This window comes from Trichoderma harzianum, assembly GCF_003025095.1.
Source record: "Trichoderma harzianum CBS 226.95 unplaced genomic scaffold M431scaffold_11, whole genome shotgun sequence".
In the NCBI taxonomy this organism is placed as follows: Eukaryota; Fungi; Ascomycota; class Sordariomycetes; order Hypocreales; family Hypocreaceae; genus Trichoderma; species Trichoderma harzianum.
Genome location: NW_020209259.1, coordinates 1,076,106 through 1,100,685, shown reverse-complemented (window position 1 = coordinate 1,100,685; position 24,580 = coordinate 1,076,106). Strand labels below are relative to the sequence as shown.

General features: G+C 47.6%; 8 protein-coding genes across 8 annotated transcripts; 3 read left to right on the top strand and 5 right to left on the bottom strand.

Annotated features, from left to right (window-relative positions):
- Positions 1 to 1,488: 1,488 nt before the first annotated feature.
- On the bottom strand, positions 1,489 to 2,358 carry M431DRAFT_8205 (hypothetical protein; the record flags this gene model as incomplete). The annotated part of the gene is made up of 4 exons (XM_024923112.1): positions 1,489 to 1,718; positions 1,777 to 1,882; positions 2,057 to 2,274; positions 2,328 to 2,358. 4 exons carry the CDS (start codon positions 2,356 to 2,358, stop codon positions 1,489 to 1,491), a joined length of 585 nt encoding a protein of 194 aa, XP_024771575.1.
- A 1,171-nt stretch (positions 2,359 to 3,529) lies between these two features.
- M431DRAFT_92358 (hypothetical protein) lies at positions 3,530 to 4,652 on the bottom strand (the record flags this gene model as incomplete). Its single annotated transcript, XM_024924344.1, has 2 exons — positions 3,530 to 4,524; positions 4,607 to 4,652. 2 exons carry the CDS (start codon positions 4,650 to 4,652, stop codon positions 3,530 to 3,532), a joined length of 1,041 nt encoding a protein of 346 aa, XP_024771574.1.
- Positions 4,653 to 7,318: 2,666 nt separating this feature from the next.
- M431DRAFT_498178 (hypothetical protein) lies at positions 7,319 to 12,631 on the bottom strand (the record flags this gene model as incomplete). The annotated part of the gene is made up of 1 exon (XM_024917670.1): positions 7,319 to 12,631. The coding sequence occupies one exon, from the start codon at positions 12,629 to 12,631 to the stop codon at positions 7,319 to 7,321; it is 5,313 nt and encodes a 1,770-aa protein (XP_024771573.1).
- Positions 12,632 to 14,020: 1,389 nt separating this feature from the next.
- M431DRAFT_19074 (hypothetical protein) lies at positions 14,021 to 14,897 on the top strand. Its single transcript, XM_024913202.1, has 2 exons — positions 14,021 to 14,323; positions 14,387 to 14,897. Exons 1-2 carry the CDS (start codon positions 14,299 to 14,301, stop codon positions 14,845 to 14,847), a joined length of 486 nt encoding a protein of 161 aa, XP_024771572.1. The 5' UTR covers positions 14,021 to 14,298; the 3' UTR covers positions 14,848 to 14,897.
- A 44-nt stretch (positions 14,898 to 14,941) lies between these two features.
- M431DRAFT_122134 (hypothetical protein) lies at positions 14,942 to 16,282 on the bottom strand (the record flags this gene model as incomplete). Its single annotated transcript, XM_024912151.1, has 2 exons — positions 16,042 to 16,282; positions 14,942 to 15,973 (listed from the first exon to the last, which is right to left on the bottom strand). The coding sequence occupies exons 1-2, from the start codon at positions 16,264 to 16,266 to the stop codon at positions 14,942 to 14,944; spliced, it is 1,257 nt and encodes a 418-aa protein (XP_024771571.1). The 5' UTR covers positions 16,267 to 16,282.
- Positions 16,283 to 18,229: 1,947 nt separating this feature from the next.
- M431DRAFT_92969 (hypothetical protein) lies at positions 18,230 to 19,523 on the top strand (the record flags this gene model as incomplete). Its single annotated transcript, XM_024924425.1, has 4 exons — positions 18,230 to 18,385; positions 18,452 to 18,824; positions 18,884 to 19,069; positions 19,126 to 19,523. 4 exons carry the CDS (start codon positions 18,230 to 18,232, stop codon positions 19,521 to 19,523), a joined length of 1,113 nt encoding a protein of 370 aa, XP_024771570.1.
- A 1,943-nt stretch (positions 19,524 to 21,466) lies between these two features.
- On the bottom strand, positions 21,467 to 21,948 carry M431DRAFT_92504 (hypothetical protein; the record flags this gene model as incomplete). The annotated part of the gene is made up of 2 exons (XM_024924368.1): positions 21,467 to 21,823; positions 21,883 to 21,948. 2 exons carry the CDS (start codon positions 21,946 to 21,948, stop codon positions 21,467 to 21,469), a joined length of 423 nt encoding a protein of 140 aa, XP_024771569.1.
- A 679-nt stretch (positions 21,949 to 22,627) lies between these two features.
- On the top strand, positions 22,628 to 24,446 carry M431DRAFT_92669 (hypothetical protein; the record flags this gene model as incomplete). The annotated part of the gene is made up of 2 exons (XM_024924388.1): positions 22,628 to 23,549; positions 23,614 to 24,446. 2 exons carry the CDS (start codon positions 22,628 to 22,630, stop codon positions 24,444 to 24,446), a joined length of 1,755 nt encoding a protein of 584 aa, XP_024771568.1.
- Between the last annotated feature and the right edge of the window lie 134 nt (positions 24,447 to 24,580).

Below are 24,580 nucleotides of genomic sequence, written 5' to 3'. Positions count from 1 at the left end.
ATTGACTCTTCTTCTCTTCTACTGACTGCCACAGGCGCCTATGACCATCACCACACTTCTCACGAAAGGCACCACCCACCTCGGCGTAGTATCTTGAAGCTTCTTTTACTCAAATTACTAACCTTGGAGATTACTCTCGTTGTGGAAACGCCTTCTGATAGAACACATCTGCTATTAAAGATGATTCACTGCTGCACGCTTGTGAGCTTAGGGTTCAACTGTGATTCATTGTTGTCGTTGTGATTTCAAGGTGAATGCCCGCTCGCACGTGATTGAGCTCCTCAGTATTCGATATATTATTATAGCTTTTCTTCCCAGATCATCACCCCTTTCCTCTTTCACCTTTCAACTCTCACGCACATGCTTCGATCTTCGTGTTCAAGACGCCGCTTATTCCCACCGGGACCTATGCCGCTTCTTGGAGTCGAAGACGGTACTAAATTCTGAACTAAATGCGACCTTTGTGTTCTTTCATCAGCACGCGTCATTATGCCCTGCCAAGGAAGGTCAGGAAAAGCGAGACCGCAAAATGAATAAGTATATACACTCAGTAATACAAGCACCTAATTAACTCATCGAGTAGTGCCTTTGTAGAAGAACGCCTACTAGTATTCAGCTAGCACCCAGATTTTATCATATAAATATAGTAGCAATTACTCGAGAAATATAAACATAGCAGCAATTACTCGAGAAATATAAATATAGCAGCAATTACTAGAGAATATAAATATAGTAGCAGTTATTAGAGAAATGAAGATATAGTAGCAGTTATTGGGGAAATGGAAATATAGCAGCTACTCCCTTTGTAGGCGTGTGATTTAACTCGTGAGTGTTCGAAATCTTCTCAGTCTCGATGTTTCTGTCCTCCGCTTGCCTGCATACTGGATGATTCCTCCCCTTATGGAAACGTTTGCAAGCTTTGTTCGCTCTTTAATCGACCCTGAACTTTTACAAGACGAAGGGAATTGGCTGATCATTGGGGATATGCCCCTCCAGCTTTGGGACCGAGATCTCCTCTCGCCCTGTATCCAACCGGACCACTCCGCTTCCTAGCGCTTCACTCTACCAGAAGCCAGGGCGTCTTTCAATCCCCTGAGCATCGTGAGAAGTTCTTGGGGCTTTTTCCAGAGCCGTAGTCTATTGAAGAGACAGATCTAGTGGAAGAGATAGACCCTGAGGTAGATATGAGTGGTGGGAATTTAGACGAGGATTATTGGCGTACATCATTAGGTGGATTTGCGTTGGATTTGATTTGACCACACTTGCTTTTATCTAGCTGATTGCTCAAATAAATTTTCGCTTTACGTAGCTTTTCATGTATCTATTATAGGTCTACAACATTGTGAAGTCCAAAGCACATTTTTCACAATCGGGCACCTCACATGGCTTTACATATATGACGCTTTTCATGCTCTTGGTATCACTTCCCTCATCGCTCTCTTGTCCATTGATACTAGGAGACACAGTCAAAAGCGATTGCATGTCGTCCTAGCTGTCTTCAATTTCCGATAGCAAAGCTTCGGTAGCAGTGATTTCCTCTAGAAGAACCTGGCTGTCTTCAATTTTAGACGGAGTAGAAATTTCTGACCGAAGATCTCCAGTTTGGCTTTCTGTGATTTCGATAACTCTAGGTATGTATCGAGTGTTCAGAAGTTCGACAGGAGTTGTCGCCTCATTAGGTGTAGCCTTGGTATTTTGACGGATAGAAGTAGAAACTTCTGACCAAAGATCTTTAGCTTGAATATCTTCAATTTCTGCAGGTAGGTATGTATTGACGGTTTGTGGTTGTCACTTCATCAGGTACAGCCTTGGTATTTTGACGGACATCATTTGTCCGTGGGGGTGGTGATTGCCGTCGGGGAGCTCGCATCTCGTCATGTCTCTTGAGGATATCGGTAAATGTTATATATCAGTAGTATAAATTGGTAGAATCCCATAGATAGCAGTATAAATTAGTAGAATCTCATAGATAGCAATATAAATCAGTAGAATCCCCTAGAAATCATAAGGGAAACTACTAATCTACACGGATCCGAGTCGTAAGGACTTTACTTACCAAGTGGTATGGACTCCGGAGATGCTTCATGAGGTTACTTGGCTTTGGCAATTTGAGGCCATAGCATTTGCTCCCCAGAACCCGGCAAACATAGCCTTCGAGCTCCCAATCGAGGTAAACGTTGGGCAGGTGAGCATAAAAAGGTCCATAGAGGGACTCTCTCATGACCGAACTGTTTGTGGAGAGCCGTTCGTCTTCAAACGCTTGAAGCGTTTCCCCTGCGTTTGTGTCAGTACCTGTGAGTATTCTTTTGGATTGAGGCAATATGTACAGGGAGTTGACTGTCTTTCCATCGCTGCCATCGCTGGAACAGGGGGACTTGACGATGGTGGTGGCAGTCCCTCACACATCTCCGGCCAGAAGCTTTCAGTACCTATCATTATAAGTCTCCATGGCGAATGTTTGGAGCTCGGAAAATTGATGCCGAGAGTGAATTGGGAGAAAATATTCCTTCAACTGGCTGTGCGCTTGTTTTGTGCTCGCTTAGCTTATCTCAATGGATAGCACAAGTAGGAAGGAGCGGCCGTGGAAACAGCATCTTGGCCTATACCCCATCCAAACGAGTAAGGTCCATAACTCACCCACGAAAGACGTGAAATGGATAAGAGAAATCATGTGAACCACAGTGAAATGACACCCGACGTCGTTATCGATCTCAATAGCCCTTGGATGTGAATCGGGTGCTTGAATCGTCCCTGGGCGACTTCTTCCATGGCTTGCCAACGAGAGGCTCCAATAACTAGAATGCTGATGAAGGCAAATACCATTATAAGTAGCCTCATGATCGATAAATATCTTACAAAGCTTTTACTTGAGATTTTTTGGCAGATAAATCCGCGGCTGCCATAGTTTGTGAATATCTTCACTTGAACGGTTGAGACTGATTACTAATCCGAGAATCATCAGTTGCATCTCGCAATACCGCCGAACAAGATCAAGCTGCAATAGGAAAATCCCCCTGTTTCCTTTATAGGCAAATGCCCTTGATAAAAAGCTCGTCTTGAAGTAGTATCGCGTGGCCAAGTCCAGCCTAGCTCTTGACCGAGGTAAAACCCTGTGATACTGAGATCCATGTTTAATAATCAGAAATGCAGGTACCGGCAGATCGTCACATTAAATCTTAATGACACGGAAAGGGTGGGGGTTATCTTAGTAAGAAACCTATTGTTTTGAGATAGTCTAGATGAATAAGCATCAAGAATTGACGACATGGTTGAGATGTTGTGGAAAGACTTTTGAATATGGGTTGTGTGTAGAGTTATATCGCCATGCCACTTGTATACGATTACGGCACTAGGAAGAGGAGGTTTAGTTGCGCTTAGTCAACAACTAAGAAGACATAATTTAATGAGTTGTGTACACGGTAATGTCACTTTAGGTATAAGGCAGATAATGTGTTCATGTGCAGTTATCTTATTCAAGAAGCTATTTCAGTAGCTATATGTCATTAATTTTCTACGTAGCTATAGGTACCTAAGACTTATATTCGCCTCTCCTCTCCTCAATGCCATCGACAGTAGTAGTTCTAGTAATGTGCCTCACCAAGGCCTCATCTCCGTCTGCGTGGACAGCATGGCCCGTTCCAATGACGCTCAGGCTATCTCGCATAACAAACTCATAAAAGGCGCTGGAAACCAGCGTAGCCGGGATACTGGTAAAGATTCCAATGGCAGCGTAATTCATGTAAGAAAAGGCCTCCCTGCCGTAGAAGATGGCGGCAACAACTCTGGGACCAAAGTCTCGAGCCATGTTCATGGTGAGAGTGTTGGCTCCAAAACCCCAAGCCATGGCACCATAAGCCAGTCCAATGACAAGAGGAGCGAGAGATGGAGAGACAAAGGGGTTTGCAGGGTCGAGGCAGGCCCAGATGATGAGACCGACGAAACAATCGCAAAAGAACTCGGTCATGAATACGTATCCCATTGATTGGCCAGGGTTGGGGAACGAGCACAAGACACTGGCTGGAGCACCGTTTGCAACAAGAGGTTCGCCGGCAGCAAGAAGTACTTGCTTCATCTCATCGAGTTGCTGGTGGTAGATGCCCATGAGCACAAGAGCGGCAATGAAACCTCCGAGAAGCTGGCTGAAGATGTAGTATGGCACTTTCTTGAGGGGAAAGCCTTGCCAAAACCACAGCGCAATGGTGACAGCCGGGCTGAAGTGGCCTCCAGAGGTTGGTGCGCATGTAATGATGGCAAAGGCAATGCCCAATGCAAAGGCAAAGCCAATGGAGAAGAGACTGCCAAAGGCCGTGGAGCCGATGGGGTTTGTAGCATTGATCGTGAAGGAAGTGATGGCACCGATGCCGGGCAGCACATACATGAACACTCCGGTGGCTTCAGCTATGCATTCACGCAGCCAGCGAGGACGCCGGTGTTCAAAGTCGAGTCGGCGCTGCGAGACGCGTCTTGGGGGTACGACGTTGCGGCTGATATGTTTTTGGACTGCATCAGTTGTTCCCAGCTCTACTGCAAGGAGTGTTAGTTGACCGCACTGAGATTGACAAGAGAGCTTGACTCAAAGCCAATAGAGGAAGGACATAACGCTTACAGTCATGGGTGTGCAGGCGATTCAGCTGCTCAGTTGGCGACGACATGATGTTTGACTTGTGTAACAGTAACTTGATGTTTCACCTCTGCTGTGTATATCAAAAGCCAATTAGGCGCTTGAATGGAGGAAGAAGACAAGAAAGGATCGTCACAACAGGAAGAGGCATGAGACTATATAGTTTCATGCAGGGCACCGACAAGATGCTCGTAGTCACGTCACGCATCCAAGCATCAGCAGCACAAACTACCATGAATGTACGGTCAGACCCTGTCGGAAGCTTCGCACACTCCGTACGGGATCCAACCCTGTCCGCCCCCCCTCCCCAGAAATAGACGCCCCCAGCTTTGAATCTACGTTGGTGGCATTGGATCGCTTGCTTTCGATAGTTGACAGGAGTTGCGTCGACTATCTCCCCCTTACCACCAGGTGGCTGAACTTGTACATGAAACGGTTCTTTCGGCCGGCCGCCCATTGGAGGCGACTTTTCGCAACAACGCCCACTCCTTGTCTTGCTTCTTTACCCCGGACAGGTGCCCACCTTGGCCCCTCCTCGCCTCCATGTTCCCCCGCAGTCTAACGATAATTCAGGCCATCTCTCCGGGTTGCATGACGGATTGTCGCTAGCCCTAACAGCGGGAGTACGAAGTACGAGCTGGTTGCGAGGCAAGTCACGCAGCTGGTTCCCGCTGCGAGACGAGGACTAAGACGAACTGAGACGGATATATCAACAAAGTCCGCCTCCTGGCTGTATCTAACTACAAAGCGGCCCCATTAGTTTGCCCGACTAACAAAGCCCAACTGGTGGCTGCGAATTGGGCAAGTGTTCTAGGGCTATCAAATTCATTACGTGGACAATTGTATGCGGAAGTGGCCTTTTCCTTTTATTGACTTCTGTCGCGATGCGTAAAGGGCGTGACCGTCCGGAAACTTGTTTTGGTTCTTCTCCGTCTTTGTTTGTCTTCCGCCCCCATTACCAGCAGAAACTAGGGCACCAATTGCCAAAAGCGGATCAACCGGTGTAAACTCCTCGAACTCCTCGAAGTTCATTTCTTAGCGAGCCAAAGTCAACCTGAGAATGCAAGGTACTTACAGGCAGGAGGCTAAAAGAGCGAAAGAAGCGCCCTGTTGCTACTAGACTATTAGCCACCCCAACATTGTTACTGCATGTCCAGACTAAACAGCCCATCTTGATGAATTTTGTCGGCAAGCTCTCTTGGCCAGATCGCCCGTGGAATTTACCCCGTACTGCGGAATGGTGGATGTGTGGGGAGACCCTTGTCCGTTGTGCTGAACCTCACCTCATCTCATTCCCCCCACACAAACCCCAAGACAAACTCCAGGTTCTCGCAGTTGTCTATCTGATAGTTTAATTCCGTTGAGTCCAACGGGCTTGACCGTTTGTGCTAAACGACATTTGGTCCACCCCCGCGTTTCTGGCGAGCCAACGGACGTCTGCCTGGTTCCGCTGACTTGTGGACTTGGGTGGTTGATTGGAGGCAACGGCATCACCAATCCATGACTCATGGGGAAGTTGTTCGACAGCCACCAGACACTAGAGAAATCTGAGCCGAGGCACGTCTCCATCAAAAATGAGGAGAAGCAGTCTAGCCAGCTTCCTTCCCGGGGCTATTGCCGAGCAGCGCTTCAATTTTAAAGCCACTGGCGTTTTTTTTGTCAACTTCATTCTCTTTGTTTTCCACGCCAAAAATGAAAACGAACCATCCATCTTGAACGCTGAAGCGTGGCGTTTCTTTCCGGCAATGCAGCCAAGATATCTTGGCCAGCCAGTTAACGAGTTTCGCCAAGTCGGGACGCCGCCGAACGACATCGACTAGCCACCGGGTTTCCGAATCTTTCGTACGATTGACGAGTTTCTCAGTTCTTTGGGTGCGACCAATCAGCGTCGACCGGACCGCGTCTCGGGGAAAGCAGCTCGTCTCGTGCGACGGAGACTTTTTGGGCCGATTTTCTCCTAGGACGAGCATGAACTAGGCTGGACGGCATTGTGCAAGGGCGTACGAGTAGACTCTTTTTTAGATCGGACTTAGGGATCAGCTCAAAAGGCGAACCATGAATTCTCTATTCTTCTTCATACTGCGTTCACCGATATGCGATGAAGCCACCACGATAATTCCGCGGATCTGGTGTCGAAAAGCCGCGGCTGGCTGTCTTCCAAAGAGGGGGAAAATTCCCTACATCAGCCATTTTGGGGTCATACGTGGCTGCGCCTCTAAATAAAGGTAAATAAAAAGGGCACTAATATAGCTGAACCGCGGTTGAAGGAATGTTACCCTTGGCTGGCTTGCATGAACCAGCTAGGCATATCACTGTCATCAAACTACATGTATTGTGTTGCAGCCGGGATATCACGATCAACAGCCATGTTGATGGACCTGCATGCGCCGTCGCCCGTGTAACTCGTCTAATTAACTTTGTCTAGAGCTGATGAGGCTTCGTTGAGATTGCAACTCTGCATCGCTGCACCAATCAGTAGAGCGCGATATCGTTGCATATACGATCCTTGTCCTGTTTGCAGCTCAACTGTTGAGCTTCACTAGGATCAGCCAAGGATGGCGCCCGTCTTTAATAGGTTATACAGCTGAGTTGCGCGGTAGAACGATCACCCGTGATATCGTAGAATATTGGCTGTATTACTGTCTGAAATTACAAAAGATTATATACGAAACATTATACGACTACAAACACGCTGATTCAATAAGCTAATATGATCCTGCAGATCTTGGACTCCTCAGTTTGTCCTTCTGTCCAATCTACCTCCCCGAAGCCGGCACGAAGAAGGGTCTTCTTCCAGTCACTCACGTCCATAGTAGCATGGTCTCTACCATCGTTGAAGAGCCACCATCCATCTAGCTGTCCAAAAATGACATCAAGGAGATAATAATTCCTCCAAGTGTATTCCACAAGAGTGAGGAATCCACCTGCACGTAGCAGTTGGCGAGCGTTTGATGAACTCTTGCAAACATCGGGGGTTGCATGCATGACGTTTGTTGCAATGATCATGTCGAAATAGCCCTTTATATCCGTGGAAGGGTCTTGCGTAATGTCAAGGGTTCTGAATTTAACAAACGTGTGATCTCGTAGTTTGGATTTAGCTGCTGTAATGAAAGAAGATGAAATATCGGTAAAAGTATACTCGACAGAGATGCCAAGCTGAGCAAACGCCTTGACTGCAGGAAGAGTAGTCCCACAGGTGCCCCCTCCGATTTCCAGCACCCGGACAGTCTGGGGTAGTGTCTGTGAGCCGAAACATGTCTTGATGAAGCTCACAAGCTGCTGAGATACAGAAGACTGTATGGGGGCGATGAGGTACTGGTCTGCCATCAACTTGCGCTTTTCTGGGCTACCAAAAAGCAATACAAGTGGATCCAACTCGCCAGAGAGACACTCATCCAACTTGGAGCCAACAACGTGCAGGAGCTTGTGTTCAGGCGCAAATTGTGGAAATTCAGCAATTATTCGGTCATATCTCTCGGATGAAGTTGGTTGAAGAGCCACAGCTTTAGACGTACGAACCCAGTCGTTGTGAACTTGAGTGAGGAGACCATCATCCCGAAGAGCGCGCATTAACTGAGCCATGAGCTTCTCGTTTCTTGGTAAGTGGGGTATATTCGGAATCTTCTGGCTGGCGTTGATGGTGGAAAGGTCGCACCCAAGCTTGGCAAATGCCTCAGTGATGTAGGCGACAATCAAGCCCGCTTGAGAGGGATGGACTTCTGAGCAGAACCTGTCACACCCCGTTTCTTGGGCAATAACATCGAATTCCTCACGTATTAGGTCGAAAGCTTTGTGAGCCGCAGTGGATAGTTCCTTAGTTGGTCGTGGATCCTCATGGCCTGAAACCTTCATGCTAGACGTAGCGGAAGTTAGTGTTGTGTTCTTGGACCCAGTCGTATCTGGATCAGATGGAGATCTTGAACTAACTTCCGAATTGTAAAAGAAGCCACTTGTTCGCTCCGCAATGAGTTTGCACAAAGCGCCGACATTGTGGGCACTCTCAAATTCTCGTACGCCGATTTTGATAGAGAAGACTTTGCTGATCTCGTCCGCAACTTCCATTCCCATCAATGAATCGATGCCGAGGTCAAAAATGGAAATGTCGCTGCGAAGGCAGCCAACATCTACGTCAGCAATGCGGCCAAGCAACTCGAACAGCAATTTTGAAACATCCGGCAAGTCTGGTGACAGGATTGACTCATTGTCCACGGATGAATCCGGAGTTTGAGGTCGTGTAGTGGCGGGTTCAACGTCTTCAATTACCTCCTCTGATGAAATTGAGTGACGTCTCGGAGTGAATTGAGGGGATGGAATAGTGGAAGACGCATTTGAAGGAGGAGCAGTAATGGTAATATGCCTGGTAGGCTGTGGGGTTGCGATTGCAATAGGTCTGCTGGACTGAGGAGGTGTAATTGTAGCCCGCTTATTAGACTGAGAGGTTGTAACCGTGGTAGAGCCACCGAGAGCTTGTCGTAGGGATTCAACCTGTAATTTGGCGAATGTTACGTCCAGAATAACCGCAGATAGCTGACCACTCTGTGTATCGCATACAAAAATATCGCAAGTCGTCTCTGGGCCATCAAGTCCGAAGAATTTGAGATATACCGCCCAAGAAGTGTTCTTACCAGACGACAAATCAAGAGAATCTTGAAATATGACTTGTCCCATTGCCATATTGACATAAATCTCATCGTCTTCGTGGTCTTGCAAGCCGTTTAAGCAGAGCAGAGGAACTTGGATGAAATGCTCAATGGCTTCATACTTGTTATTGAATGAAGACACCAGGTAGCCTGCAGCTTCGTTGCCTTTGGCAGACACTTCCTTGACTGACTGCCCAGATTTTGGGATTTGGAAGACGTTCAAAACGCTCTTATAGACAGCTTTTCCCTTGACGGAATCCGCTTCGTCGTCATTCGTAAGATTTTTGATAAGAGTAGTATCAATGAGTCTACGGAAGCGAGCAAAATCCGCCTTGACTCTCTCACTGCTCACTGAAGGAGCGGAGACAATACCAGAAACGTACGTTCGATTGGAATTGGCAGCGTTCGTAATCGTAAAGTTCCAAGACTGCGAATGTTTGACTCTGGCGACTGTCAGACTGAGATTATCCTCTGACTTGGCGGGTATCGGACTCTGTTGTGCCAAGTATTCCACATTGTAAACATTGTTCTTTTGGGCGGGAGAATTTTGGATTGTGTCAATAGCTTTGGAGACTAAATTCATTATCGAAGAAATGGAGCAGATCTGAACATCAAGAATGTAGTTCTCGGAGCAGATGGTTTGCCAACTCTCGCAGTGAGTATTGATGCGAAATTCGCCTCCATCATTGGTCTTTTGTAGCAGCTGTAGGAGTGATGCTGGCTCTGAGACTGGAACTGGAACCTCGATCGCTGGAGGGGCCAAATCTTTCCATTCAAGCCAGAAACGGGCTTTGTCAAATTGGTATGGAGGAAGATTCAGTACCTTATATTGCTGTTGTTGGCTGTGGTGGAATGGCCAGTACTGTATGGCCAGACCGAGTTCCCAAAGCTGCGCTGTCATTTCTGCCAGGACCTCTATGGGTGACGCAGATTCTAAACTCATGGACTTGATGTTGTTTGCAGATGCTCGTGTTCCGAGAGCTCGCCGTACCATGGGTGCACCGAAGCCTGAGCCAGCCTCAACCCATGTACAGGGGCCAAGCTCTTCCGCAATCCTCTCTACTGCCTGGTGGAAGTATACTGGATCCCTCATGTGTGACGCGACGAGAGCTGGAGTGGCAGTCTCCCAAGTTCCAATATCAGAGCAAGTCTCCAAGGGGACTCTCGGAGAGTGGAAGTTTAATTGTTCGGTAATGTCTTGAAGAGGCTGGAGTAGGGGCTCTGTCAAGGAAGAGTGGAAGGCATTTGTGACTCGCAATCGTTTCGCCTGGAATGGTTGGGGTGCAGACTTTAAGAAGGCTTCCAGAGCGTCAACTGAAGAAGTGCTACCTGCGATAACGAAACTTTGCGGCCCGTTATAACAAGCGATATCGAGTCCGAGATGAGCATGTTGCGCCAAAAGACTCTTTACCGTGTCCAGATCCGCTTCGATTGCAATCATTGAGCCAGAGTCATTTCCCCAGTGCTCCTTGATCAATCTGGCACGTCCAGTAATCAGTTGCAAGCTGTCTTGAAGCGATAATACTCCTGATACACAGAGAGCTGTGAGTTGGCCAAAGCTGTGACCGACAAGCCGAGCTGGTTGAAGCCCACAGTCTATCCAAGCCATGGCGCTCGCATACTGCGCACTGAATAATATAGAATGGAGGAGGACAACATCTTCATGTGGACCTGACTCAAATACATCCGGGAAGACACTCGGAGATCCAAGTGCACGCAACGTAGCATCGCAATCATCCAGATGCTTGCGGAAGATGGCAGAAGACTCGTAAAAAGACCGAGGGACGGTAGCCATCTTGCCAGTTTGCCCTCCAAAGAACAACACAACCGGCTGCTGCTTGTTTTCACTCTTAAGAGGTGCCGTAGACATTGTAGATGAGAGAAAACCCTTGAGCTCTTGAAGCGACGAAATGGTTGCGCATGCAGTGTATGGCAAACTGGGGTTCCTGCGACGCCATAAGTGGTAAGCAATGCCCAATGCCAAGTCATCGCTGGGTGAGTCTGATTGGCTGATGAAACTCAGCAACTCGGAGCAATATGCTGCCAAGCTTGAAGGGCTGAAAGCCGTTAATGACACGGGATAGGTCGCCACCGATGTGGACGAAGATCGGCTCTTGATATTCGGTGGTTGAGCAACGATCATTGCGGCATTGGTTCCCGATGCGCCGTAATTATTGATGCATGCAGCTTTGAATTGAGCGTTCCAGGGAACCTTGCTTGTAGCAATGGCCATTCCACTGGGTTCCATGGGTCCAATGGCTGGATTAAGGTTCTTTAATAATGCTTGTGGTGGGATTATTCCCTTTTGCATCATTAAAAGAACCTTGATGAGTCCCGACAATCCAGAAGTAGCTTCTGTATGTCCAATGTTACTCTTCAGTGAACCCAAGTAAGTTTTATCACCGTGAGGGCGAGAATGGTTGCCAAATACGCCTCGTATGCTTCGAGACTCAATTGGATCTCCAAGGGCGGTACCAGTTCCGTGAGCCTCGACATACGAAATGTCTTCGGCATGCATACCAGCACGCCGTAGAACCTTTCTGTACAGATTCATCTGAGTAGGCCCATGGGGCACTGTGATGGAGTGTTCATTTGCATTCTGATTAACGCCGGTAGCAGCGATAACTCCCATGATAGGATCGCCATCTCGAATAGCGGCAGAAAGTTTCTTCAGCACGACAACTGCCACACCCTCTCCTCGACAATATCCATCAGCTGCAGCATCAAAGGATTTAGATGCCCCTGTCGGACTTGTGAACTGGCCACTGGCAAGGTTCTGGAAGGTATCAGGGCTGACAAAGATGTTCGTGGCCCCTGCAATGGCAGCGTTGCAGTCTCCAGTTGCAACGGCTTGGCAGGCTTGATGGATAGCTGTACCTGACGCTGCACATGCTGTGTCATACATGATGGCAGGGCCAGTCCAACCGAAGTGATGGCTGATCTTTCCCGCGATAAACGGCCGGATTGACCCGGTAAGTGAGAATGCTGAGGGTGGATGGGTAGCCACATTCTCAGCATACTCGTTTGTGCATGTGGCAAAGTAGCAGCCAATGTCCCGCTCTGTCCCCGTTGTGTAGGTGTCACGGCTGAAATAGCCTGCTGACTCCAGAGCTTGGTATGTGACCTGGAGCCCCAGTCTCTGCTGAGGATCCATGAAAGTGGCTTCGCGGCTGGCAACCTTGAAGAACTTGTGATCGAAAGCATCTACATCGTCAATCGTGTTGGCCTTGAACGGCCTTTCATATGATCGACGTACGAAACGGGCGTCTGGGAAACGGTCCTTGGGGAGATCACGATATAGTGTTGTTCCTGTTTCGAGAATTTGCCATAGTTGCTCCAGAGACTCAGCTCCGGCAAACTTGCATGCCATTCCCGTTACGGCAACGGCTGAGTCTTCAGAGTATGGTAGGGAGGGAAATGCATCCGTCTCTGGGTTTCCACCCTCCAAGGTGTCGTTCCCATTCTTGTTGCTCCAGGCATTATCCATGCCTTGGGTGGACGAGCCATGGCCCATCCCATCATGAACGGCCATTTCTGCGGGCAGCCCAGTTCAGAATGGCGTGGGTCAGCTCGTTACTCGAGACGTTTATTCCAAAATCCTTGTAACGTGTGAGCTAAATAAGAACTTAAATGTTGGATGCTGGCATACGTACCGAAAAAGATAGTTTGGGGCTGAGAATATGTATTAGATGCTGGACATCTTGCTGAAAACCCATACATAAACTATACAATAACAACAAAAGAGTCAATGTGGCTCAAACAATAAATAAGCAAGCTTGTCTACCAGTGATTCAGGCTGCCACTTCAGACGATTTCATATCCAGTTTATATCCGGTCTATGCGAATGTGAACGTAAGGAAGCTGGCAATTAAACGAGTCTCGCGATCAGCGGTCTCTTAACTGAAAAGGGGAAGTAACACTTCCTCATCGGTCTTTTCCTGAACTCCATAGCTATGTTGGCACATGCGAAGTGACCGTAATTCGGCCGCTACAATAACAAATCACATTGTTTCACAGGCTGAAGACTGAAAATTCCTGGTGGCTTTACATGGGGCTGATATCAGCGACAGGTGGTATTGCATATTTAGCAACCGGTCTAAGTGGTTGACGTGGGCCGTGTAGATTTTACCCCCGGTAAATCGGCTGCGACCAAGTGGGATGGGTTCAAAGGCGCTAATTGTCAAGCACTGTGTGCTTTTCTCGGGTTTTGATCCTATCCTGCTCTATCATGCTCTGAGATACAGGGTCCTGATCACCGTTGAAGTCTCTCGCCAGGGCCAGGAACCCGGCAAATACTAGCCTCGTGTCAACCAGTTAGTCCCGAGGACTAAGTATTAGTCCATCAGCGTAAAAGAGATGGATCATTTTGATAAGACATGATTTCCTCAAGGCGGGGGCCCTTGCAAGTTCATAGATCGTGCTGACACTCCCCCTGGCTTCAGGTGGCGCCACAAGACTTTGACATCTTAAGACTCCGAGTTACACCGGCCAGGACTTTTGTCACAGGTTTGTGCTAGCCAACCGAACCAACTTGTATGCAATACCACCTGTCGCTGATATCAGCACCAGTCGGTTCCACCGAGGGTCGCTCCGTGCCGTTACGGTATTGGTGGCTAAATGATACAAGTATGCTAACGCGGCACTTGCCTGACAAACTAGGACGGGTATTTGAAATGAAGTACAAGCAGTATGATAGCAACCGTTCCTGTACTGGGTTCTTGATGGATAGTAAATACTCGAAGTAGTAGTTGCACAGCGGTGTCAATCGAGCCACATATACCACTACGGACGGACCTAGCGAAGATCAGACTGAAACCGGGGTGACCCAACTGGAGGAATTGAATCCCAGTCAATCCTAACCCGCTCCGATGCAGACGCTGCATCGGAGCAACCTCCGCCCAGGATCTTCTGAAAATCCCCTCAACCGTTGGACGCTGGTGAAACCTCTGTATATAATAGCATATTGAACGCAATTCGCACATGCCAATTGCAAAACGAGGACCTCTTTGCCACTCGATTACTCGCCCGTAGCACAAAATGTCTGTCGATATCTCGATCTCAGGTATGAACCACCCCGTTTCACCTCACCGACAGGCATATCCAATGCTGATGACTGTGGATCTAGACTATCTTAGCATCCGCAATGTTGCCTTTGAATGGGCAGAGAGCTACGACACTAAGGACTGGGGCCGTCTGAAAGAATGCCTTGCACCCTCGGTCCGGCTAGACTTTCGCAGTCTCCGTGGAGCATACCATGAGAACCTAAACCCGGAAGAATACTCGAAAATCCTCATTGGCATGATCGGAGACAAGCGATTGAAGACGCAGCATTTCCTTGGCGCGGGACAATGGGAGCTCCAGAAGGACGGTCTTGTCCGCGTCGCGTGGCAGATCCGAGCAGCCCATCAGCGATATGCCGATGAGACTCTCGCAGAGGTGATCAACCATGGGCATGGCCACGGTGTCACTACTCATTGGTACCAGAAGATTGACGGGGTTTGGAAGCTGGAGGGCGTCGCTCCTAGACTTGACTTTGCCGAGTATGACATATTCGGCACTCTTGCTCCGCCTGAAGCAGCAAATTAAGAGGTCAAATAAAACACATCGTCACTTCAATATATGCCATTGATGCGAGAATTTAGATACAATTCGTGATTCGTGACTGTTCTAGAGACTGATGCTACGGGTTCCAAGTTACTTCAACCATTGCGAGCTTACAACCCTCAGGTCTTCGTACGCCTTCCATCGTGAACCGTGGATCGCTTAGCTCCAAGACGCGTCTAAATTCTTCCGCTGATCTATCTTTACCGTTGGAGATTGTTGCCATGATAAAGTCCTGCTGGAAATTGAACTTGCCGGACAGCTTCTTGACAGGCCTGTCCTCCAAGACTGAGTCCCAAATAAGGATCTTGGAGCCCTGTCTCAAGGCTGGAATGAGAGCTCGAAGAATGATTGCGCTGTGATGATCACTCCAGTTATGAAGACATCGGCTGATCAAATACGCGTCTGGCGGGGTTTCTGACTGTTGAGGTTCCATGAAATTTTGCTCCTGGAAAGAAATTCGTTCGCTGAACTCGGCTGGGAGTAATTTTCGACCTTTTTCCACGACATGAGGAAGATCATGAATGGTAAAAGACAGATTTTGAGTCTTCTTGGCCAGGGCTTGGGAAATTTGCCCATATCCACCGCCAAGATCGACCAGTCGGGCACCAGGTTTATCCAGCGTTGACCAGTCGAATCCGTTGATGATGTCGAAGAAGTTAAAGTCTTTGTCTTCGACGCAGTACTTCATCGCCCCGTCGAAGCGATTAGCACGTTCCGGCTCTTCAGCCAAAACTTTGAAGAGCGATCGCCCGCCGTTCTGGAGACTGAAGGCACTCTGATCAGGCTCTCCAGCATCGTCACCAAACTTCTGCCAGGCTTCAATCAGCTTCAAACTCGCAGGACCTATGTCCTCAAGTTGAAGGCCTATAGCGCTGTAATAGCCATTGTCTGCAGCTAGCAGCCTGGATATAGCGGTATGGCAAATATGGCCCGGCTCTGGTTCGTCAAATATGTTCAACGTCATGGCTGATCGAATTGTTCGAGTAACAAGAGATCTTCCCAGTCCGCTGGTAGCCGAAATCTCATCGTAGGTTGCCGTCCCGTCGAGGGGTATGGCAGAAGCTAGCCTGTATCGCCATATTATACGCAGGATAAGTTGGTCCGTCCACTGTTTCACATATGGATCAGCAATGGTATTCCCGTATTCATTGTACATTGAGAGATGGGAATTAATACCCCAAAAGCTATATCGAGTCCAGAAAGTCTAGCACCTCTGAGGAGTTGCGTAATTGTGTGGCTAGTATCGAGGAGATCCCATCGTAGCTTTTGAGCACTATCTGGTAGTAACTCGAGAGTGTCTTTGTCGAAAGATGTGGGTGGAAGATTGTTTTGCTCAAGGAGCTGCTCAACTTCTTTTGCCTGAGCCAGCAGTTCTTCTGCCAATGATACCAAGGAAGACATTCTTGAAACAGTTCACTCAATATGGAACAAGGTAATGCCCTACAATACTGATACACATAGCAGAACTCTATGCAAGATGAGCGAAGACAGCTCTTCAAGGGACAACCCTGAGTCTGCTTAGCAGTCACATATCACAAACAGCAGCAGCCACGTTTACCGAGCTTTGGCGATCTAATCCATATCTGCCATAGATGATCTGCCACCTTTTCGATAGCCAAGCAGAACCAGCTGAGCTCATTTGGGATCGAGTTCCTATTCTGAGTTAAACCTGATCATTTGCGGATACGAGAGCCACATCCCGGTCAGATACCCAGGCGCGCTAAAGACACAATGCCGTCGAAAGGTCTGACATGATTCACTTCATACTGTGCGGAGCTGGATGAAATCCTTCCACGGCAAAGCGGCTTGACCTGGGCCGTAGGCGAAGGGCGGCCAAGCCGGATCACGGAGCGGAGGTTCATGTGGCTCGGTGATGCCCCATATCCAGAAGCCGAAGCGCATTGAACAGACTATCACGGCAGTCTTAATTAAGCAGGTCTGATTTGGATTTTCCCTCGAGAGAAACTCACCGATTCTAATGCTGTAACAGAGTTACCCCATGCCGAGTGGGCCGGGAATGGCGTTTCATGACACACAACCTGGTCTATCAAAGGAGCACTTGTGTGTGTACTAGTAAGACGGGACGAGACGGGACGAGATTTGCAGCCGGGGCAAAAATCAGACGCCAGGCTCCACCATCTCATCAAATAGCCAGCTAGACTTACTTGTAAAGCGAAGCTGAATCTTTATTAATATCTTATCGAGGAGCCTAATGCATGTGCAGACCAGTATGGTATGCAATAGGTATGATATTATTGCCAGGATCGAGGGAGCCCCCTATTCGCAAGGTCTACATGCAGCTGAGAAAAGTTTTTTCTTTTCCCGCCTTTCGGCTGAATAGAAAAAGCTGATACTAATCACATCAAACATTATGTTTCCCTGCCTTATCGTAGCAATGTCAATGCGATATTTTGCTTCCCCAGATACGTCATATTGTCTTTTCGCCGCTAAGAAGAGAATTGGGTCAGAAAACGTCGATCTTCTTCAACTACAGAAGGACAATGCAAACATACAACACTGCTGACATGGTACCCTCTACAGAGCTGTCGAGGGATTTGCTCGCTTAAGGCTACTCGTATATTAATATACGGAGTACGGAACATCCTTGGCCCCCATTGGCCCTGGACGGCGTAATCCGAGTGCCTGCTTTCAGTCTTTAATACGACGCTGGAGCAAAGAGGCAAAGAGGATGACCAGCTGATGCCACCCAGGGTCCGTACACCCAAGTCATACTATCCCAGAACAGACCGAAAACATCATACCTTGAGCACCACCTCGGCGAGGCCTGCTCCGCGTTCAAATGTCGCATCTAAAGCTGCTGCTCACACACGAGCCACAACCGCTGCTACCTTCCACCACGAAAGCAGGCATGTCAAATCGCATCTCCGGGGGGGGCCTTGGCGATGTACAGTACGGCTTGGTCTTACCAACAGACAGAGATGTGCTGGATTTCCCTCATTTCTATAGTGTTGGCTGAAGAGTTCATGTACTGTGTTGCGTCGAAGCAATCTTCGTCTGTGTGGACGGGGGCCGTAATGGTGTGATGTCTTTCGTTCAGCCATATGGTGGGGAGGAGGGCCGCATATGTAGAGATTCTGATCGATCTTCGTGAATCCACGCTGCGAACAGTGACAAGGATGCGAACTGCTGCATGCACTGAGCCAAGAGCGCCATCATCTCTGATCACTCCCAATTTTAGCCTCGTCATCCCACGCGGTCATTTTTTTCTGTTTTTTTAATTTTTAATTCCTCTATTACTAGTCGTAGACCTATCCTCGGTTAGTGCTTCGACTGTGGAAATTCTTCGTTCTTTTCTTTTGTTTCTTGTACTGTCTTCTTGTAGTTGTTTCTATCACGCTCCATCATGGCCGATGTAGGCGGCGACAAAGGCCCTCTTTGTCTCGCAGTCATCATCACCACATTGGCTGTGGGAGGCATCCTCGTCTTCACTCGCGTTCTCACTCGCACAGTCATTAGACCACATTTTGGTTGGGACGATGGCCTCATAGTCATTACTTGGGTATGTATCGGAAGCGCTCCTCGGCGCAAAATGTCTCGTTGACGTCAACTGACTTTGTCGTCTTAGTTCATTATTCTAGGCTACAATGTGTGCATGTTCGTCTCGATTCAACGAGGTTATGGAAAACGCAGCGAGGCCTTGACGGAAGCGCAAATCACGTCGGCGATTAAAGCAGAAGTCATCGGCCAGTTTTTTGCCATCGCTTCATTTCCGTCCGGCAAAGCCTCCATCGCATATCTGCTACAGCGAATTTTTCCTGGCAAGAAACTACAATGGTTCTTGTGGTCATTCGTTGCTGCAAATGCCATCTGTTTCTACGTTGATTCCGTCTTGATATTGGTCCAGTGCCAGCCAGTGGCATTCCAGTGGGATCATACTATCCCGGGAGGCAAATGTTGGGATTCAAGAGTCGTGGTTGACTGGGGATTTCTCACTGGCAGTTTGTCTCGCCCTCACGTTCATTAGGCTATTCAAATTCCAAGCTGACATGATATCTAGCTATCGGTGCCCTTACAGACTTTTGTTTTGCCGTCCTGCCCTGGTTCTACCTCAGGAAACTTCAAATGGGACTCAAGGAGAAAATCACCATTGGCGTTGCCCTCAGCATGGGTTTCTTCGCCACCGTTTGTTCTTCTCTCAAGATCTATTATACTTGGACTTTAGGATCGCACCAAGATTTTACTTGTAATTCCTCTCATGATTGGTGTCAATGTACTAAATAGAGACTGACTTGTATACAGATGATACCGTTCCCTTGGTCATTTGGTCGTGTGTAGAGCTGGCTTCCATCAATGTCGCCGCTTGCATTCCTACTCTTGGGCCACTCTACCTGTGGCTCGTTGGTAGTAGTTCGAAAAGCACCAAGGCGGTATCCGACTATGAGTCAAAGCATGGGACTGGCTCTGGGAAATTCGGAAGATTGGCGAATCGGAACAGTAGAGGTATTGAGCTCGAATCCCTCGATGACCGAGCTTTCAACATCTACCAATCCAAATCCTACAGGGTCAGTTTTGAAGACCGCGATGACAAACCGATAAAAGTGACAGGGACGGCTCAGACTACAGAAACGACACAGACGATACAGACAGAAGCCGATGTGGGAGCTACTATCACGGTCCAGCGTGCTTACGCTTATTAAAGTTCAATGTTTTTGTTTCCTCTTTCTTATAATGAATACAATTTTTGGTTAGTTTAAGGCGTTTTCAGACGCTCGCAAAAGAGCTTGAGATGGAAGGTTGCGTGCCAGTGATGGCACAGATACGCGGTTTGCGGATGATAGTCATGCTGCACATGGGTATTTTGTATCCACTGGTTGTTATGCGAGTCAGCCTGATGGATCATGAGTACATACATAGCATGTGGAGATAGGTTCATGGAGTATGGTGGCATTGTGGATGAGATTAGCGAAATGCGATATACCCAAATTTGCAAAATTATAACTGCGGTCAGTCTCTCAAGACAGATGAAACATCTCGATATAAGTCAAGTTCTCAACAGCCTTATTGACCTTAGGAGCTATTATAGAGTTATCTAGTTTCCAGAAACGTTTTTGTATCAACAAAAGCAGCATAGTAAATACTCTATCTGTATTGGAGTTGTTGCAGTTTTACAGAACGTCACTCTGAATATCCAGCTGTACACTCTACCCTGGATGGATACATGGTGCGCACAAAAAGGCCCACTGCGCAGATGGTTCGCACCTTGTAGATGGCTATGCCCGCTGAAGACAGTTGAAGACGTGGTTAGGTAACTATAACGACAATTCTCCGTGAATTCTAGGCTTGTTTCAATCGTACTATGACGAGAACGTGTAGGGGTCCTATTTAGTCGTTGCAGATGGCTGGCTTAGGTTCTATTTATGGTAAGAAACCAGGTGACCCTATCGATGAAAACAATAAGACAAGCCCTATGAGGTTAAGAAACCCGAAGCACCGCAGCGCTTTCATTCAATGTGGCATCGCACAGCCTCCTGTAACCTAAGGTAGTAGACAGACTTGGTGCACAGACAGTGAGAACGGTTCCGCAAATTCCACCCGCTGAAGGGTATCATCATCATCATCTTTACATTCCTCAAAAGGAAACGCGACCTTAGCATTGATACTCCAGCAATTCATGCGATTAGCTTGTAATAGAACACTGAAGATAGTCCCACCTTTATTGCTACAGACATAATCGCGTTTTGTTTCCATCAGACCTTCCTCTTCTGTTGTTATGCTATGCTTCTCTCTCTTCTGAAGTTTACCATTATTTTGACAATGTCACCTTCCAATAGGCGATTTGCCACGCCGATCATTCATCTAATTGCTGACGGTCAAGGCGCAGTCTACGAACAACAAATTTTGATCGGCTGGTTGGAACGTCGCGGAACTTATGGATCGCAGAGTCGAGATTGCAGCAGTTTATTTCCCGATGTGGGTGGCTGAGGCAGTGTTGCTATGCTACGAAATAGTCTACTAGCAGTTCTCTAATCGTATCAGAGGCTCTCCTAGAGATATGGTTGCATTTGAAGACCTGTTTTAGAGAGTAACTATCCAGCCCACAGACACTGCATGAAGTTCAAGTTTCGAAACAGGATGAGAAAGAATGCCTTTTATTCACTGCTCAAGTAGAGTTACTTGTCTGCCTGGGCAGTAGATAACAAGTTTCTTAACTATCCGCTACCATTACTACTTCCTGCTACCATAACTCCATACGGCTTTAAGTTTGAGACACGGGATGGTGTATAGTCAGCTTGGGGTGCTGAATAGCCCCTCCAATGTTTTAGTTCGGATGCAGCTCAACTGCCCAAACACTGCGATGGTATAACCTCCAAGGAAAGTAAACTGACAAAAGCTTCGCCGGTGATTTAATTAATTTGACTTCACAAAAATATCACTACATGAATGTCTGTCTAACCAAATAAGTTACTCTAATTCCTGTATATGCACCTTGTTCAACTTTGTTCCAACTTGTTGTGCCAAACGGGGGAAAGTTTAGCTGTTTCAATATCTGCACCAGAAATGATGTATTATTTCTTTGCAAATACATTTGCAAAGAGAAAATCCACATGAACTTTTTTCTTATATATTGACAGCAATTTAGTTAATGCTTCGGAAGCCAAGTGCCTTGCTCTTGGTTTGCGCTTTCAATCGGCTTCATCCAACTCGGGCGATTCTTGACATAAAGCTCAACATCCGCTTTGCCTTTCTCGATGGTTTCCAGCCCGTCAACTCCTCCAATCATCACTGCAGCCACTGTGTCGGTGAAGCTTGACCTGCGGTACAGTGTTGATCCGCAGTCCCCGCAAAAGTAACTCGTCATAACATTGCCAGTCTCGGCTTCTTTGGCATAAGTTTTGAGCGTTCCCTGAAGAACCTTGAATCCCTCAAAGGGCAGAAGGATGTTGTTGGTATTCGTAGAGCCGGAGAATTTGCGGCAGTCGATGCAATGGCATCGCATCTAGAAAACAGTTTGCTCAGCATAATACAGGTACAGGAAGTCAAAAGGCAGCACAATACCCTCACAATTATGTCGCCCTCAAAAGAAACGCGATTCGTACCGCAAAGACAGGTGGATTCGAACATGGTAAAGAGATTTAGCAGTTCAGAAGATAAAATTTGTCTCGTAAACTCTAATTCAAGCTGGTGCGTGTATCTAGAAAGCTTGAGAGGCGAGGAATGTTTCAATTCTTGAAGAGATTCTGACAGTATTTATAATTCAACTCATTCCGTCTTATCACGCAGATGGCTGGTGTTTCCTCAAAGTTCCGGGTATTAATCCAGCACATGACGTAAATCACCGGAGATATGATAACTATATCAGGGATCGTGAAGACATTGCTTTGTTGTTTTAAAATTAGTGATCCCTGTGTGCTTGGTGCCACTACTTGTCATAATAAACTCCTATTGATGGTTTTACTGTGTAAAGTGCAGAATTGTGGTAGAATATTATTAGAGAAGGTCTTCTTAGCTTTACCTTCTAGATACTTAGTGTACTCAAGGGCCGGATATAAGCAAATCGTCCCACAGGAATAAGCAGACAACTGCCAGTGTCAGCTGATATTTGCTAATGGGGCCCCTCCATAAGTCCGGTACCTTTTGCAGGGTTCGGATATAAAGCCCACGAACCACCCATGGCCCCTATTGTCGGACATAAGTTTTCAAACTTCCCTCTTTATGTTGTCCAAGTACAAGTATTCGGCATGCTATTTCCCACAGCCACATCTCTACAGGGAAATAATAGCTCAGTTTGGTATGGTGGACAATGCAGTCTATCTCCGGAGGCCGGCAACGCAATGGCGAGAAGAAGCGTCGGAATCGAGCGGCATTGAGCTGTGTTCCTTGCCGGGAGCGCAAGTCAAAGTGCGATAGGCAGATTCCATGTTCCGGCTGCAAAAATCGAAAAATGGTGCATTTGTGCTATTACTTTGCGAAACAGCGGAAACACGCCCGCGATGCTATCACAGCAGCGTCATCTGACAGCCCAGGAGCATCGGCTTCGTCCACGTCTTTCCCGGATAATACCGGCCAATGGAGAAATTCACAAAATGGCTCTAATTATAATTCCCTTGGTACGTTGTATCAGCATGAGAATGGGTGTATCACATACAGAGTTCGGCAATCCCATTGGTCATCTGCGTTGCCGAGTTTGTCAGAAACACTCAGCACCCCAACATTATCGACTACATCGCCACACCTCGCTCCCTTACAACTTGACAGGTCTGATTCAACGAATCGGAATGCGGGTAATACAGAAGCTGGTTCTCATCTCCTCTTATCTTTACCCGCCAAACAGCATTGCAAATATTTAGTGTCGCGCTTTTTTGCCGTCTTTTCTCCTCTCATTCATGTGCTTCACGATCCTACTTTCCATCGCGAGTACGAAACCTTTTTACAAGATCCTAAATCCGTCCCGCTTTCATGGCTGGCTTTATTATTTACTATACTGTCGCTGGCGACTATGACACTGGATGATGATGATTGGGTATTGGACGATCTGGGTAGAGAAGCCGATGGTCCGAGCAACGTCAAGGCCATCGCCACCCGGTTCAGGAAGGCTGCTATGAGCTCCCTTGAAGCAGACAATTATATGTCCCGCCACAGGCTTTCTACTCTACAGTGTTTAGTTTTGATGATATATGCCATCAACCATTCTCAAGGGAGTGGTTCAAGTTGGCCTCTATTAGGTATGCAGCAGGGCCATTCAGCATGTCAGCTCTCGGTCGTTGATTCCTACTAACACAGTCAAAGGGCTCACTGTGCATGTTGCTATATCCTTGGGCTGCCATGTCGATGGTGAACGTCTAGGGATGAATTACATAGAAATTGAGCAGCGAAGACGGTGCTGGGCCGGCCTAAAGGTGCTCTATATGATACAGGCTTTGTCTTTCGGCAACGTCGGTCTATTCGCCTTACCAAAGTTCCAAGTCAAGCTACCGATGGATGTCGACGATGATGATATACGTCCAGATTCCCTACCAACTCAGGTAGATGGACCAACTCAGATGACCTACATGCTTCTCAAAGTTAAGCTATACAGCCTCGTGGATCAGATAGCTGACCAAATCCTCGGCGTGGAGGCTCCTTCACATGCAAGCATTGCAGCTCTTGACGCCGCCATTGAGCGCGAGCAAGAACACTGGGATGAAATATATCGTAGCCACCTTCGAAGCGACAAAATCCAGGGGTTCCAGCGAGTTCACTGGAACATTTTGCACAGCCATGCGCATCAGATTTACCTGCTAATCCACCGACCTCTGTTCGGCGAACCGGCCAAGAGCGGCTTCCTACAGCGGTCTAGGGCTAGATGTATAACATCTGCGACAGCTCTGTTGGATATCCACGCACTTTTGTCTGATGAACAGCAGTTTCGACAATTCCGATGGTACGGATTCGGCTTGGGGAGTTTCCATGCATTCCATGGTGCAGTGACTTTGGCGGCTGCTATACTTCAGGACCGAGATGGTGAATCAATATACGAAATGCAGTCAGTCCTGAATGATTGCACCAACAGGTTCCAATCTCTTTCGGGAAGAAGCCCAATCTGCGCCAAAGCATACACAATTCTCAAGTATCTTCAGTAAGCATTCCTACCAAAAAGTTGAAGAATCGGAGCTCAATCCTTCATTTAGATCTCTAATAGCGGACCATTTTCGGCTTCCACTTTCTGGTGAGAGTGAACCATCGACTCCTCTTTCGACAATGCTTGCGTCGCAGT